Source organism: Alosa sapidissima, chromosome 6 (assembly GCF_018492685.1).
Source record: "Alosa sapidissima isolate fAloSap1 chromosome 6, fAloSap1.pri, whole genome shotgun sequence".
In the NCBI taxonomy this organism is placed as follows: domain Eukaryota; kingdom Metazoa; phylum Chordata; class Actinopteri; order Clupeiformes; family Clupeidae; genus Alosa; species Alosa sapidissima.
Window position 1 is genome coordinate 28,079,211 of NC_055962.1, and position 16,873 is coordinate 28,096,083.

General features: G+C 39.8%; 2 protein-coding genes across 4 annotated transcripts; one reads left to right on the forward strand and one right to left on the reverse strand.

Annotated features, from left to right (window-relative positions):
* Positions 1-73: 73 nt before the first annotated feature.
* aida (axin interactor, dorsalization associated) lies at positions 74-6,789 on the reverse strand. 2 transcript variants are annotated; one of them, XM_042094219.1, is made up of 11 exons: positions 6,497-6,788; positions 3,894-3,960; positions 3,636-3,689; positions 3,484-3,538; positions 2,923-2,986; positions 2,635-2,738; positions 1,920-1,928; positions 1,666-1,788; positions 1,341-1,463; positions 1,116-1,233; positions 74-973 (listed from the first exon to the last, which is right to left on the reverse strand). In XM_042094219.1, exons 1-11 carry the CDS (start codon positions 6,601-6,603, stop codon positions 877-879), a joined length of 921 nt encoding a protein of 306 aa, XP_041950153.1. In that variant the 5' UTR covers positions 6,604-6,788; the 3' UTR covers positions 74-876. The 2 variants fall into 2 exon arrangements, with proteins under 2 accessions (XP_041950153.1, XP_041950154.1); XM_042094220.1 differs by lacking the exon at positions 1,920-1,928 and having other exon boundaries at positions 6,497-6,789.
* Positions 6,790-7,412: 623 nt separating this feature from the next.
* On the forward strand, positions 7,413-16,641 carry brox (BRO1 domain and CAAX motif containing). 2 transcript variants are annotated; one of them, XM_042094218.1, is made up of 13 exons: positions 7,413-7,501; positions 8,119-8,241; positions 8,487-8,593; positions 8,769-8,865; positions 9,270-9,365; positions 9,462-9,534; positions 9,968-10,073; positions 11,335-11,424; positions 12,211-12,296; positions 12,515-12,596; positions 13,039-13,189; positions 13,859-14,018; positions 14,390-16,641. In XM_042094218.1, exons 2-13 carry the CDS (start codon positions 8,141-8,143, stop codon positions 14,474-14,476), a joined length of 1,236 nt encoding a protein of 411 aa, XP_041950152.1. In that variant the 5' UTR covers positions 7,413-7,501; positions 8,119-8,140; the 3' UTR covers positions 14,477-16,641. The 2 variants fall into 2 exon arrangements, with proteins under 2 accessions (XP_041950152.1, XP_041950151.1); XM_042094217.1 differs by having other exon boundaries at positions 7,465-7,501; positions 8,116-8,241.
* Positions 16,642-16,873: the final 232 nt, after the last annotated feature.

Below are 16,873 nucleotides of genomic sequence, written 5' to 3' on the forward strand. Positions count from 1 at the left end.
TCGGTTTTGTCTCCTTATTTCACTAATGTGCTTACCAGTGTTTGCAATTCTTACTTGAAGGCAACCGAAAGGGTCAAGCAGCATTGTCATTTATTAGAAATGAAAGCAGTGTAAATAGTCAACGGTCATCAAGCCTCTCTGCCAAACAACAACATTCTGGACCATCCGTGCAGATGAACACATCACTCAAACACACTCTCACACACACACACACAATCAGATGCACCGAACATTAGCAGAGTCAGCCATTAGCCTTGTATTTCTGATATTACAAAAATAAAATCTAAAATCAAACGTCAAGTAATACAACACAGATGTGGACAGCATGATTAAAGATTTAGGGTTAACCACTTCATATGGTAGAAACGGCACATTAATAGTTAAACAAAAAGTATACCCATTTTAGTGTCATGCAGACCCTCAAGCCCTTTGATGCAAAATGACATCTTTTTTTCCCCCCAAAAATGCCATGGCTCTCTTTGAACTCTCAAAGAAAGTACTGGATACGTTCAACTTCATTTTATTCTCGCAAACACAACAACCTCGAGTTTTTTATAAGGAGTGCACAAGGAAGACTACTGAGATGAAAGTGGTTGCTAAGATGACTTAACATCTCCTTTTTTTTTTCAGAGGACATGCGACAACGATGAAAACCAAAATTCGACCACAAGTCAAGTTTGTTCCATCTGTCTGCGACTCCGTTTTTTGGGCCCTTTGTCTTGCAGAGCTGTCTGTGAAACAGTAGATATCGTATTGCTGAGATTGGAGGTGAACCAAAAAAAAAAAAAAACTTGTCGGTGTTTTGTTGAAAACCATTTCCATGTTGTGGGCGTGTTGATATGCTATTTGATGTCCCACATACTCCTTTGCCGGAGCTCAGTCCTTGTGCAAAGTTTGATGGAGGTGAAGGTAGAGTGGTTTCTTCGTCAAGAGATGGAGTTTCTTCCTTTTGAAGTCAGTTGGCTTCTTGTACCTGGTCGTTGAATGAAGTCAGAGAAGAAATGAATGGATTTTCGTTGATGTTTGTGTACTGCTTGCGTTCAAGGTGCTCAGTTAAAAGCACCTACAATCTTGTAGACAGAACATTCAACATAGAGGGTAAAATCAATACTCACAACTCGATCACAATGGGGCCAGGTTTAATCTCGTCCATTTCCATAAAGGCAAAACACTTTGTGCTGGTGAACCTTTTCTTGGGTTTGTAGTGCTTGAATTCAAAGAAGATAGCTGCCCCTAAAATCATAAAAGTATATCTTGACACATTCAAAATGTCTCTCCAGGTCATACATTTTCTATACAGAATTCTGGGAATTCTGCAAGAGATGTATATGATTTCTCACCTTTTGGTAGTTTTTCAACGTGTTTTTGGATCTCAACATCTATGTTGAAGTGAATATAGGTGTCCTCCTTCCGAGTAGCAACTGGCGTGTCTTGGACTGGGTTCACATCAACACCATTCAGATCTGCAGAAGAAAAAGCAACTTTCAAAACAGTCCACTGCATGCAAGTACAGTGTGTTCTTTTCACATTACCTAAACGATGATCGATATGATCTGTATCTCTCTTGTGCTATAGCACATTCACATAAACATTACATGTGTTATTTTCACATTGCATATATCATGTTGCGATATGCACATTCCTATTCTGGGTGCATGGTTGTACCTTTTACACTGACGGTCATATAGGGGTCAATGCACTGCCCTGCATCCTTCAGCCCGATCTTCTCGATTTTTAATGTGAGTAGTGTCATCCCAGGCTCCGACGGTAACCGCGGCAGCAGAGTGCCTGTGCAGAAATGTTAAAAGGCACTTTCATTTCTTCCTAAAGCACTTCAGAGCCATCTGTTTATGTCAGTAAGAGCATGTTAACCACAATAATGGCAGAAGGCCATTCCAGCTGAATTCACATGGGCATACCTTGCATAGCTGTGAATGGCAGGCAGCGAAGACAAGAGTAATGAAGCCATGCATATCACCAACAAAGAGGAGGAGGAGGAGGAGGACGACAGCGATGAAGAGGAGGAAAAGAGGCTCATGAAATGGACATAGAACACCATTGACAAAAGCAGCAGTTATCATCCTTTGTCAACACAGGTATTTGGCAAAGGCTGTTTAAGACAAGACACCACTCTTAAAAGCTCAATAACCACTCGTAGGGTGGTTTTCTGGATAGTGAAGCCAACAAGCTGTTGCAATCCTCTTGCATCAAGACAGGCAGAGTTGCCTCATACATAAGGAGGTCTGAATATATGGGGTCAGCTTCCCCAAACCGGAGGCAAAAAAGTCACAGTCTAAATTTCACTTTACATATTTCTTGACACTAGCACAGGTGTTACTTGCAAAAAGACATTTTGCAGTACAATACAGGGCTACTGAAGAGCAAGTCCCAGAAGGGTCATGCATATACACTCTTAAAACAAATGTGTTTCCCCTATCTGGACACAGAGATGTGTTAAAAAAAACAATGCAATTTGTGTTATTTTCAACACATTTTGTGTAACAAATAATAAAAAAAACGAAACAACACAAACTGTTGTCCCCATCTGGACACAGAGATGTGTTAAAAACATGGCAAGTTGTGTTGTTTTCAACACATTCATTTTAAGAGTGTATGTTTGCATGATGAGCCTACCGGGCACTCTGGAAGGAAAGGACTCTGGTGACCCGGCCCCAGCGGCAGTGTCCTCTTCCTCCTCCAACTCCAGATTCTCCTCCTCTCCTGGAGCAAGGATTTTTCTGCCAGTCAAAACAGCAACACAACAGCTATTAGGCTTGTTTTCGACTTCTTTCACTGGCCTCAGATGTATAAAGATGTCATGTGTAATTTGTTTCCAATCGAGAATATAAAACAAAGCATCTTTCTTAACCAACATCATAGAGATTTGGGACTAGATCGAATTTGAATTTGCTCAACATTTACCTTAAAGGCACTGGCTGTACATCAAAAGGAAAATCTTTGTTGTGCGTGAGAATGTTCTTTATGACTGAAACAGAAATAACAGATTACAAAAACAGATAACAAAACCCAGCATGTGTTTCAGTCTTATTTCAGCCTTACCAATCCATTTAGCTTATGATACATTGATTGCTAGGAATGATAAGTTTACATTAGGGGAGTAAAGGTACACATATTCATACTGAACCGTTTAGGTACAGGACGTTAGGTACAGATGTACCAAATGCAGTCCTTAACAGTAATCAACAGACTTTTTTGTTTGCGGACCATGTTTCAAATTTGAGTACTTACACAAACATATTAAGTGGGAGATCATAAGTCAGTTTAGTTAATTAATGTCAAAAACTTTTTTTTTCTGACACCTTTTAAAAATGCTATTGCCGTTGTGCATCAGCAACATTGTCAGTAAATTTTAGGTTAGCAGTATAAACAGGCTTACTGTACCGAAAATAAACCCATCGAGGTACACACCGAACTGTCATTTTTGTGTACCATTACATCCCTAGATTACATGCATTCACTTACTGGGTTCCAGTTTCTTTAGGTCCTCCAATTTGAATTCCTCTTCGGACTGTGCATTCTAAACACATTTGGACATAGGTATTGACACTTAACACTCTAGGCCATCAAAACCTCAAATATACTTGACAGGAAGGTCTGACCATCATTGTACATACCTGTAGAGAAGCACATCGCATTTCTAGACATGTTGATAATTTTCCAATTGTTTTCTGTCAAAAAAGACATGAGTCAATGTTACAGTTTCAATATGTTGACTTATTCAAGAAAACCTAAAGGTGTTCTATTTGTCAGTACATGGAAAAGTAGTAATATTAGGCTTATATCTTTCTTATTTCCCTTCACATGGCTCAAATCTTTCTCCACAAAACTATACCTGCAGAGATACATTTAGGGAATAAAAAAAAAAGCCAAACCTTTTGATCCTCTGAAAAGTCGTGTGAATTGGTTGACTGAACTTCTTTCTGTAATTGCCTTGCAAGTCTACAAAAAGACATTATAAGAGTGAATGTGTCAACTTGTGGGATATATCATTACACATGTTATGGGTCAAGAGAGATATTGTTTCATAGCCTTACATTACAAAATAAATACAACCCCAAATCAGAAAATGTTGGGACATTATGTAAAATGCAAATAAAAACATAATAAGTCTTGTAAACCCTGTGCTGAAAATGAAAATTTTGACTATTTCATTGAAAACATATGTTCATTTTGAATTTGATGCCAGCAACATGTTTAAAAAAAAGTTGATACAGGGAATGTTTCCCACTGTGCTGCTTCACCAAAATTCTGTAAATGTTTAGGAACTGAGGAGAGTTTTAAGAATGAAATGTTGTCCCATTACTCCCCGATATAGGATTTCAGTTGCTTAACAGTATGGGGTATTCTTTGTCATGTTTTCCATTCCATTATGCACCTAATTTGACAAATCTGGACTGCAGACAGACCATTTTAGCACCTGGGCTATATATGGAAAAATATTGTTTAAATATGTGCAGAATTCAATTTGGCGTTGTGGTTCTGAAATATTCAAGGTCTTCCCTGGAGATAGTATGTTGCTCAAAACCTGTATACATCATTCAGAATTGAGTGTGCTTTGCCAAATGTGCAAGATGCCCATGCTGTAGGCACTAATGCTCCTCCACACGATCATAGATGTTGGGTTTTGGACTGAGCACTAAAACAAGTTGGATAGGTTGGATACTTGGATAGGCCCTCTCCTCTATAGCTCAGATGAGTCCATGATTTCCAAAAAGACCACAGGACCTTTTTCCATGTTATACCTCAGTCCATTTTAGGCCCAGATAAGACAGTGGTATTTTCTGTATATCTTAATACAATTTTGGCTGCAGTTTTTGAATTGAGTATCAAACTGTGCACACAGACAATGGTTATCAGGTTTTCCTGAGCCCAGACAGGTCTGGAAACAGGTCTGGTGTTGATGCAGTGCCATCTGAGGTCCAAAAGACCACAGCCATACAATTTGTTTTTCAGCTCTTTCCCTTGTTTGCAAAGATATCTCTGGATCTCTGAATGTTTTAATAATATTATGTCCTGTAGATGATGAACTCCCCAAATACTTTACAATACTTAATTTGTGCACACAAGTTTACACAGAGTGATGAATACACCTATCGTTACTTCTAAGATACCTTGCCTCTCTGGGATGCTCTTTTTCATACCCAATCTTGTTGCCAGTTACCCTAATTAGTTGTGAAACATTCCTCCTTTTGGTTTTCTTTATCATTACACAACTTTTCCAGCATTTTGTTATTTCCGTCCAAACTTTTTTTGAAACATATTGCTGGTATAAAATTAACATATTTTCCATGAAATAGTCAAGTTTGTGATTTTCAGCATTTGATGTGTTGTCTGTGTCCTTTTTGCAACTAAATATGAGTTTAAGAGATTTGCAGATTATTAAGTTCTGTTTTTATTCACATTTTACACAACGTCCCAACTTTCTCTGTTTTGGGGTTGTAATATTTCTTAAAATAGGCACATCACATTTGTCCTGACACCAAATAAGCAGACTACCAACATGCCTTATCTGTCACATTGAGGTGGAAACCCCTTTTGTACCTGATAAGGGTTTGTTTCATTCTGACAAAGCATACAATTCTGGAAATAATCAGTTGCCATTAAGGAAAAAGCAAAAGTCAATCCATAAAATGTCCACGCAATAGAAAAAAACATGCATTCATGAAACGCAGGACAAAGCCAAGAATACAGTGTATCTTACAGATAGATTATCACATGCATAGGCTATACAATTAATGTAAGTTCCGCAGCAGTTACAGCTAGTCACTCTGTTCTACGACTCTGACTCTGTTGGTCCTCCTTCGCCACCTACTGGTGATAAAATATTTTACAAGAGAGTAGCCTACGCAACACAACAGCCAAAAGTCCTTGTTTAGGCAATGTAAAACAAAGCTTCCCGTGAAATTTCAAACAATGCGTGTTTTCCAATGACTAGTCAGTGAGAAAACAACAACAAGAAACAAACAAACATAAGACGGATGACCAACATGACATGACATCTGACATGTGAACTAAAGTTCCACCCATACCAATGAGAGGGTGTGGCGCCTAATTTCGTTTTGAGAGAGCGAATTGAGAGAGTCCATAACTTGCGGAATGCACCGACTTTGGATAGTTTTAGAGGCCTGGATACCGAAATATCACAACATTTTCACAACAGGCGAGATCGTACAGCACCCTCAGTTTGGTAAAGCGCACCGGTTACATGCAGGTACGGCCTCGCATTAAAACATAGCATGCCTAGGCTACTACTTTGTCTGTGTTTACGCATTGGAGTAGTGATATCAACACGTTAGTGTGCGTTGTCCACGTAGAGATAGCCCTTCATTGGGTAGCCTATAACAATTCAACTTGATAGCACAGCAACATAGAAATGAAAACCCGATCAACCTTCTTTTGTGTAACAGCCTATTCCTACGACTCCACCGCCCGCTGATATGATAATTAATTATAAAAGATTATTTTTGCAACTTACATGTGATATTCATCAATTGCCTCAACTAACTGTCCCCACGAATCAAAGTCCGTGCCTTTTTTGAAACTTGCGTGCCATTTCTGGATGATCTTGGTGACATCGGACATTTTCCCGTAGTGGTGATGCACAAAACGTTTCAGGTTAACATTGCCGGTGAGATACTATTTCCCACCCTGCATCGTCTGTTTCCCAGGTAGCTAGCTGACTACAAGCTCACAGATAGACCGGTGCTACCCTCCACACTGACCAAGCCCTTCTGCTGGTGCATCCAAACCGCATTCGTTGAGAAAGGAAGTCCTGCCCCTTGGAGCATAGGGCCTATACTGTTTAGTGGGCAGTCCTTTACAGTGGGATACTATTAACACGTCGCCTATAAGGTACACACAAATAAAGTGAAAATAAAGCATAATTTTCATATACAGAGTAAATCGTGCAATTAAGCAGATGGACACTTAAGTTTAACTGGTTTAAGAATTGTATGTGCCACACCCACTCAATGTGGCTGTGCGACTATCAAGTTACTGTGTGCTTTCACAGTATAATATAAAATTGACAACATTCAGTAGCTCTATAGGCTACTGATTTGTGTTTGTTTTTTTCTCACTAGGAGATAATGTGGTAGTGATAAGATAAGACATGAATGTTCTAGGCATAGTCTTAAATTCTTAAAATACGTCTTTGATGTTGTCACGGGTTTGCTTGGAACATCTACAACTTAATCAGGGACACACATCACCCAGACAGACCACATTCATTTAGGTATGTATGTGGCATCTTCCAAAGTGAACCAAGAACTACAAATACAACTGCAGGAAATGGGCGATTATATCAGTGGTAAAGCACATGCGCTTATCCAATCAAAGAGTTAGCGCATTACGTAATGTTAGCAAACGACCAATAGGAATCAATGGTACGTCACAGAACGTAGTACAGGAAGATACATTTTTTATTCATTGTTTTATTTCCTGTATTGAATTATCGGGAGCTACAATTTAGGGATCTAAGGTTTGACAGGTCTTTTGTCTGATATAAAGCTGACATATAGAATTTGTGCCTGACGCTTTTGATCTGAGATATATCACTGTTGCTACTTTGTACTGCGTCGCTATTTTTTGATGAAACGCTTGCTTCGAGACTTGTTTACATTAGCCAACCTTTAACTGATGTTAGCTAGCTTGCTAGTTACACATTCCGTTCCTGCCACTTTTGATGCTTACGTAACGATGCTTTTTATCCTGACTTGAAGCTAGACGTTAACGTTAATGTTAGTCTTACGGAGTGTAAACTGTGTTTTGAGGTATAGATCTGAGGCTAATAAAATGTGTCATGTTACGGTGTAGTAATTAACATTAGCTAGCTGGCTAATTACTTTTTTGACCACACACTGCTTAGTAGATTCCTGCCAGCTGACTTGGCTTTAACCGTTTTGCCTTTTAGTCTGTTCTCGTCTATTTTTTCTAACTCAAATGGAAATGTGTCGTGTCGTTCCAGCAATGCCTTTCTAAATTATAAAGGTGATATGATATCCAGGTTTTTCTAAGCCATAGTTCTCTGTAATGTAACACCTGACTACAGTTAAACCACCCCTGTTTTTGACATATTTACCTCTATTCTTCCAGCAGCTTGGTTTGTAATACTGTCAAAATGGCACACTGGTTTCATCGAAATCCTTTGAAAGCCACAGCACCAGTCTCGTTCAATTTGTATGGAATTGCTGGGAGTCCTGCAGCTAACAAAATATGCAAGTATGTGAAGTAGGCTATGCCAACCTTTGGACTAGATTATATCTTGTCTTTGTTCCTGATTATATTTGTCAAGTGATTAAAAAAGAAAAACATCATTAAGAATGTGAGCTACACCTGTCAACACTTAATGCATTGTTTAAGTGGTCATGAATGGACCACATTGCAAACAAGGTTTACAGAACCCTTGCTCTAGCATTAGTGCGTAAATAAATCGTTGGTATTTACTGTGTCATTATCGTCCTCAGTGACCTGAGAACAACCAGGGCAAGACTTCTAGAGATGTTCACAGATGTCACCTGTACCCCGGAGATTATGAAGAATGCCACTGATGCATACTTCTCTCTATTACAAGGTGAGTGCTCCCAGTTCTGTAGCTGTATATATGTGAGGCTTGCCAATTAAGAAGGCAGTCACTTCACCTTCTTGGGTGAGTGTTTGTATGCCTGCTTTGCTAACCAAAACCTCTGTATGTCTTGTGTTGCTAATGTGTTTTTGTGGCTGCTGGTAAATGGCTGGCAATGATGCAGGGTTCATTGCTTATCTGGATGGTACCACACAAGAGAACAAACTGCGGTACATTCAGAACTTCAAGTGGACTGATACTTTACAAGGCAACGCTGCGAGGTAATATCTTTGACATGTTATTATAAGTGGCATAACTTTTGGTAGTCCACACAGCCTACTCATCCCTGTTACAAGCAATTATGTAGCCTCTAACCCAAAATGACCCCCCCCCCCCTCCCCTTAATGTACAATTTTAATCCATCTGTGTTTCATGTCAGCTGTGTCAAGATCATAACACATTGAAATTGAGAAATGCTCTTTCCAACCCGTCTTGTTACATCCACTGCTATGCTAAAATGGGTTTTGATAAACAGCCCCTAATACTACTAAAGTAGTTTACTTGCATAACATACTGTGATGTGTTATAGATAAAAACGTGGCAATAAACAATTCTGATATGCCTGTGATTCAAGTTATACATAAGTTAAGTTAGACATAATGTTAATACACTCAATATCACACAGTGCTCAGCAGGATGCAGTGTTTGAATTGGTTTCGATGGGATTCAACGTTGCAGTCTGGTACTCCAAGTATGCCTCAAGATTGGCAGGCAAAGAGAAGTAAGCTTTTTGTGCCATAGTGACAGACGAGTAGTTTTCAAAAAGTTTATGTTATTGTTGTATTTGTGATTCATGATATTATCTTCCCTTTGGCAGTGTTACGGAGGATGAGGCCAAAATAGTTCATAAAAGCCTGAAAGTTGCAGCTGGAATTTTCAAACATCTAAAGGTATTTTGTTTGTAATTTCATAATTACAGCAAATATGTTAAAGGCAGCAGTTATGTCCATAGAGTTGTATTTACTTATAGTTCATCTATCACTTACCAGAATAATATAAATGTAGCAGTTTAGTTAGTTTATCAGATTAAAAATTCAACATTATTGTGTAGAGGTGCAAATGAAATGCAATTTTGATTTTTATGTATCTATAACAATGTAAAGCATGATACAGTATATGAGTTTCTCACATGTCTATGCATTTTTTAATCTGCTTCACATATTAAACTTACTACAGGGATTTCATGAAGTCATTCTGTAAACTCATTCAGAGGCAGACAGTATGATAATATTTAGCAAAACTTAATTTGAACTTCTTTTAAACTCTAATGTCCAAATATGCTTCCTGACTTTGTTGTGTGTTGGTTCCGTCACCACTTCTTAGGAGACCCACATCCCCCGCCTCATCACCCCAGCCGAGAAGGGGAGGGATCTGGAGCCCAGGGTGATTGACACCTACATCGTCCAGTGCCAAGCTGAGGCCCAGGAAGGTAGATCCATACTCACCACCCTTTCGCTTGCATGAAGTGTCTAATGACGGAATTCCAAAAGATGTGGCTTTACTGTAGGTGTGCTCAAAAAGAGTGAAGCATCTGGATATCTCTGTTCTGTTGTCCTTACATTGCCTTGATAATTACAGTGCATGAAAATGCACTGTTCTGTTATCCAAAGTCTTCTTCTACTTCTTCTTCTTCTTCTTCTTCTTCTTCTTCTTCTTCTTCCCACCAAATTTCTGCGTCTAATTCAGCTTCAACCGTTTAACGTAGAAACTTCGTTCAAACTTTGTAACATAGGTCTTGAAAAGGACACTTGAGGAATGTATTTTTCACTTTTGTAAACTTTATACTTTTTGAGATATTAACAAAAAACAAGCTTATTTTTCCCCATAGACTTTACATTAGCACTATGACATCACAATAGACTAATTAACTTGATTTGCAACTGTATCAACTTCCAGCTGCTCAACTAGGACCCATCAAAGGGCCAGTTAAACAGATTGCACCTGTATCAACTGCTTCCTGCTTAACTAGGCCAACTCTCTGTTCAACTCTCTGTTCTCTATCCATTCTACAAGGATATAAGGCACATTCCATCCAACTTTCTATCCATTCATCCTCTTCAAACCATTCACTCATCCACCCATTAAACTATCCATCAACATCCATTAAACAATCTGCCTATCAACATCCATTCAACTTTCTGTCTATCAACATCCATTACACCAGAGAGGGTTAAAGCGGATCTTTGATTACACTATCTACATTCAACTTTTAAACTATATACTCTGTCTCAGGCTTTAAGCATACAATCTGGCTCTCTTAAGACTACTATTTCCTCTGCCCACAACTGTTTCAAAATAAATGTCTTCACTACAATAATTCACTATTAAATAATTTAACTATTTAAACTACTCAACTATTTAACTGTTCAGCCATTTCAACGGTCAGTTGTTATCAACTATGACTCCTGCCAACTGTTTCCAAATACAAGTTTGTTTGGCATTTTATTTTAATATGCAGTATATTTATATTTTCATGCACTGGTAATTTCCTCGAAATTAAATTTTCTAGTTGTAATTGTTTTGTCCGACACTTGTGTGGTACTTTCCAGTTTGTCCAACTAATGTGTGGGACTTTCCTAAAATGTATGTTTGGGTTCAGAGTAAGCGACTGTTTTTTTCCCTCAGAAGCTAGAACATGGAACATAGCCATAACCATGACAAATGTTGTTTTGTTCATCTGTGTTTTGCAGTGACTATTGCCAGAGCCATCGAGTTGAAGCATAATGCCAATCTCATCGCATCCTTAGCATTTGAGACCGCCAACTTCTATCAGAAGGCTGGTGAGGTTTCCCTTTGGTTTTTTCACGTTTTTTCACATAGATCTCTTTTTCTCGAAGTCACAGAGTGCTGTCCGTACGAAAAAAAAAGAAAACAATCGGTACTGCCTAGCTCGAGTTGCTGCAGCCAACAGCTAGAGCTACCATGCAGCTACAGGGCTACAATCTGGTGGCATGAACCTGGGGCCTCATGAACAGTGCTCGGTGACGTTGAGATACAGAGATCTACCGGTATGTGACAAAATCGCCGGAATTCTCCTTTAAATAGACTGGGTGATTCAACTCACCTAAGCCATCAGACCTGTAGTAGTGTACCTTTCGGTTGTCATGTTTTACTTGAAGGCATTCATGCAGGTTTAAAGGTTGTATCAGCGATTTCAGGCCCAAAAAAGGCCCAAACATAAATGATCACATTCATCCAATCTTTACTAACGATCCGCTAGCTGCCCGCCCCATAAGCAGGCTGTCAAAAAACGTGTCTCTGTAGGCAGCCTAGGCTCTGAGATCTGCGCACAAAAACAAATGTTATCAACAAGTGTTGCCAACCACTCAAAGGCAAAATAAAGTGTTCCAACCAATAACTGACGAGATGCGCGTTCAGGAGAGTTTCAATTGCACGAGAGGGAGGGGGAGGGAGTAGCGAGCTAGCTCTCTGTTTTGTTTAAACATCAACAGAAGTGACGTTACCTGCCATCACTGATACAACCTTTAAGTGTACAATCATATTCAATCAATATTTCTTGATTCCTTAATTTCCAATCTTATTATTGTTGTTGTTTTTTTTCACAGATCACACACTGAACACTTTGGAGCCTGACTACAGTAGCAAGTGGAGGAAGTACCTTCAACTCAAGCAGCACTTCTACATGGCCTATGTGAGATCACAATATTATGACATATCTAGAAAATATAAATATACACATGCACATACACCATAGAAAATAACTGACATAAAATTATTCACATCTTTCACTGTGGACCCAGTTAGCCTGCTGTATATTTGGTCTTTCTCCTTCCTGTCCCTTGGTTAGTTTTTGCATAGATTCTGCATAATTCGGAATGCTGACATTCACACCTTCCTTTGACATGGCAGGCATATTGCTACCACGGGCAGACTCTCCTTGCCAGTGACAAGTGTGGAGAAGCTATAAGGTCTCTGCAGGAAGCAGAAAAATGTGAGTGCATCTCAGCGAGAAGACAAATCTCTACAATCTCTCATTTATTTGTGCAATAGATAGATAGATACAACATAAACAGGATGATAAAATAACAAATTCACATGACTAATCTCTTAAAGATTTAATATCTTTCATACACAGGCCTTTCATACACAGACCTTTCATACACAGAATGCAGCTCCAAGTGCTTTACATTTGGAACATGTAACACAATAATAAAAAAAGAATCAGTCAGGTACCGTAGGTATGAGGCCAGAAATCGGTTCTCTGACAGAAGTCAATAATATAGCGCCAATTTTGAAAATATGCGGTGGAGCATGTGTTTACTTACTAGAAGTGTTAGTCCATTCCTGTTGTAAAGGCTTCATCACAAAGCAGAAAATCAAGAAGAGAGAAAAAAACTCAGTAATGAGTGCAACCCCTTGTTCTCGTACTGTAGGTTACTCCAAGGCTGAGGCTTTGTGTAAAGAGTACCGTCAGACCAAGGGCCCCGGCACCACAGCTAAGCCCTCCGAGCAGCTCTTCTTCCTGAAGCTCGGAGGCCTCATCAAGAACACGCTGGAGAAGTGCCAGAGGGAGAACGGCTTCATGTGAGTCCAGACCTCAAGCTCCTGGACACAGACGTCGGCTTTGTCTTCTGCTCCTTTCACTTGCTTCCTATGCTTGAGCTCACAATATTCCTCCCTTGTTTTGCCTTCTCATTTGGATGCTATACTTGCTTCTGACTCGTCTTATTTGCAATCGCATTTACAGCTCTGGAAAAAAATGAAGAGACCACTGTACATTTTTCTGATGTCATCCTACCGTTGCTGAGTGACATTCGAATGAGTTGACGGTCATATTCAGATTTGCACTGGTCTCTTAATTTGGAATATGACGGTCAACTAATTCGAATGTCACTCAGCAACTCTAGGATGACATCAGAAAAATGTGCAGTGGTCTCTTAATTTTTTCCAGAGCTGTATAATCGTAGTCATGTTCTGCACTTCACATCTTTTACATCGTCATCGTCTTCCTCCTCTTCTTCCTCTTCTGGTTTTAAGTTCCAGAAAGGAACTTTACTCAGATGTGAGGTTTTGATTAGGGGGCCCTAATTTGAATTCTGGGCAAAGTGCAAATTAGTCGTGTGTCTGCGACCAGCTGCCCACATGCCTCACCATATTTCTAGTTCATGCAGAAGAACTTTGCTTTCTGATTGACTTTGCACTTTGCCCACAATTTAAATTAGTGGTTTAAATGTTTCGGGTTTTCCCCCCCAGATATTTCCACAAGGTTCCAGCTGAGGCCCCATCACTGGAGCTGAAGGCTAGCTATGGCCTGGCTGAGCCCATTGGCTTCGAATTTCCTCCCGTGAGCGACCAGTGTACCCCGGAGGTCTATGCCACCTTCGACCTCACCAAGGGAGCCAAGGACGAGAAGGTAACTGTGCACTTGAGGAATGTAAAGCATGTCCAGGTTTTTTATGTTCAGATCATGTCGAAGGTGTTGCATTATGCATTACCTTTCGGTATTATTTTCAAGTTCATTCAATTCGATTTTATTTATACAGTGTCAATACTATTTAAATTCTCGCAAGATGTTTTACAGAGCCCAAAGCTGAAACTATTTGGGTTTTGATTTTTGCATTGCCCTTGTGATGTTTTAACTCTCCATTTAAAGATGCGCTGTGCAAGTACTCCATTTGAAACCTATTCCTGTAGGAAAACACGTTTCTCTTTTTTCCTTTAACATACTAATACTGTTCCATGTATTGCACCTTTAACATGTTGTATCTGTCGTGTTTGATGAAGGCCAAGTCCAAACAGGATGAGGAAGTGAAGCCGGTGAAGGAGCCTGACCTGAAGCCTCAGAAAGACACCGGCTGCACCATCTCCTAAGCCCATCCCTGAACTCACCCAGCAGACACAGGAGGTCATTCACACTCCCCACAACCCACAGTACTGGAGTCATGGTTGCATCATTGCAAGTAAAACCCTGCACGGTGAAGGAAGCCTCTCGCTTTAGTTTCAATGGCAGGCCGAATACTTAATGTTTGCTGGTTTGAGTTATCTGAAGACCTGATTTAGTCCCGCCTCTTGAGTGGGACTTACAGAAGGTTGATACTTTTTTTGAGTGAATGTTCTTGACAGTTTCATAAGAACTCATGATGGTGGAAGTAAACATTAAATTGGAAGTTTAAAATGTCGATCACATGCCGAGACTGCATGCATTATTGTAATGCATTTGTTTAGTTTGATTTGTAGTGATTTATAATCAATAATGTTTGAGGTGGCTTGTTCTTTCGTTGTAGCTCATTTTATACATTATAATAGAAATGTAGCGCAGTTATTACAACTTCTCCTTCTCTGGAAGACTGAGCACATTTCATTAAGGCGGGGATCACATTAGCCAGCAGCAGGTTTCCTATTGTTCTCTAAGGTTCTGCAGCGGAACGGTGGCAACGCTGGCGTAACGCTAGTGTTGAATAAGCTGAGCGCTGAACTTGGTTCAACTTTTAAACCGCAATGCGAGCGTTTTCAGTTGTCGAACCGCTTGTGTTACCATAGGAACGAGATAGAACTTATTAAGGTCTGAGCGTTACATTACGCTTGCTGCGGCCGCTTGCCGCTGGCTAATGTGATCCCCGCCTAAGTTTACTTATGGACCAAGTGAAATACTGCATAAGGATTTGAATCCTTCTCATTCTAGGTTCCCATCTGTATAATATATTATATTTCAAAAAGTATGTAACACTCACTCACCAACTACTAGTCCTTTGTTAAACTTTTCTTGAACAAATCTTAGTCTGCAATGCAAATTGGCTGTGCAGCTTAGCGTTTCGCTTGGACTCTACTGTAAATGACCTTGATGTGACCATTCATCTCCCTTCCCAAGGCTTCCTTCAAAGCAGCATACGAGATGCATAAGCGTCACGTCGGCATTCATTTCCCCAAGCTGCAGCCCAAGAGCAAGGACTGGCTTGTGTTTTTCGGGTCGCAGTTTAGCACAGACCCAGCTGTTTCCCATCCCGAGAGGAACAATAATATCCCAGTCAAATTTGACACGGCCACAGGGGCTCTTCAAGATGGCCCCCAGACTGGGCGCCCATGGTGTGGGACGCCAGGGTGAAACATGTCATCGTTGGCACGCGGAGGCTGTCCCAGCATGGTGTTGCCATGGTGTTGCCATGCCCCCCACCCCTGTCTCGTCATGGGGAGGTCAGTCTGCTGCTTGGTCCCGATATGGGCTCTCTGCCTGTAATGGCTCCCACCAAGAGCCCGTGGGTATGGTCAAATTTGCTGAATGTCTGGCAAATTCCCATGACCTAGTTATGAGAGAATTTCTTGGATTATTCCACAAATCAGCCACATCAAAAGAGATTTAAGTATGTGATATTCAGTGTGACACAGGGTCTTTTATGAAAGTTGCTGCACACATTATTGTTGTATTGTACACAGCTGCAAGATGTTAACTCCGCACATTTGGATATTTTTTTCCAAGCCAACAGATAAAGCTTTGCTAGCTTTAATAATTTTGGTATCCTGATATCTGGTATGCCACTGGCCACTGGCTTTCTGAACATTCATTTTCCCTGCTGAGTATCCGTAGTTTTGTGTTGGCTTCCAACTGCTGTGTTATAACTCTTAGTAGTAGCGCCTGAGTTATAAGTCTCATCATGTGACATGTTGTAAAATTACAATAACTTTGTGATGGAGGTTTCTTTTTTTCAAAGCTTTTTGCACTTTACCGTTGTCTTATTGAAAGTGGCCTACATACACATGTAGAGACGTCAAGGTGTATTATAAAACATAAAAACAATAACCGTCCTGTAGATACAAGCTTCTTTTTCTCTGGTTGTAAGTATTGAAATACTCAATTGTAATTTTATTTAGTAACTGTGTACCGAAATGAAATCATTCATTTACATGGGTAATGGTACACTCTATTATATAAGGTGTGCTTGTATATGAAAGTTAACCCTAAAGTCATTGTCATGTATTAATCTGTTTCCATAATGAACATGCACTTCAGTGAGAATTAAAACATCCCTATGGTAACCATGTCTCGGCATGTTGTCCTCCTACTTCATTCATTGAATGATATATGGTTTGCAGCATGTGCTTAAATACCAGTTGCAATAACAAGAAGGATCTTTTTTTACATTAGATTGGAGTGAGAAACGGAGTAACCATACACAGCAGATCACAACAGCAGGCCATGATTAAAGCAAATCATGGTCAGATATTCAATGGTGTTTCATGAAAACCTCTATTTCCTCTGAAAAGCATGCATAT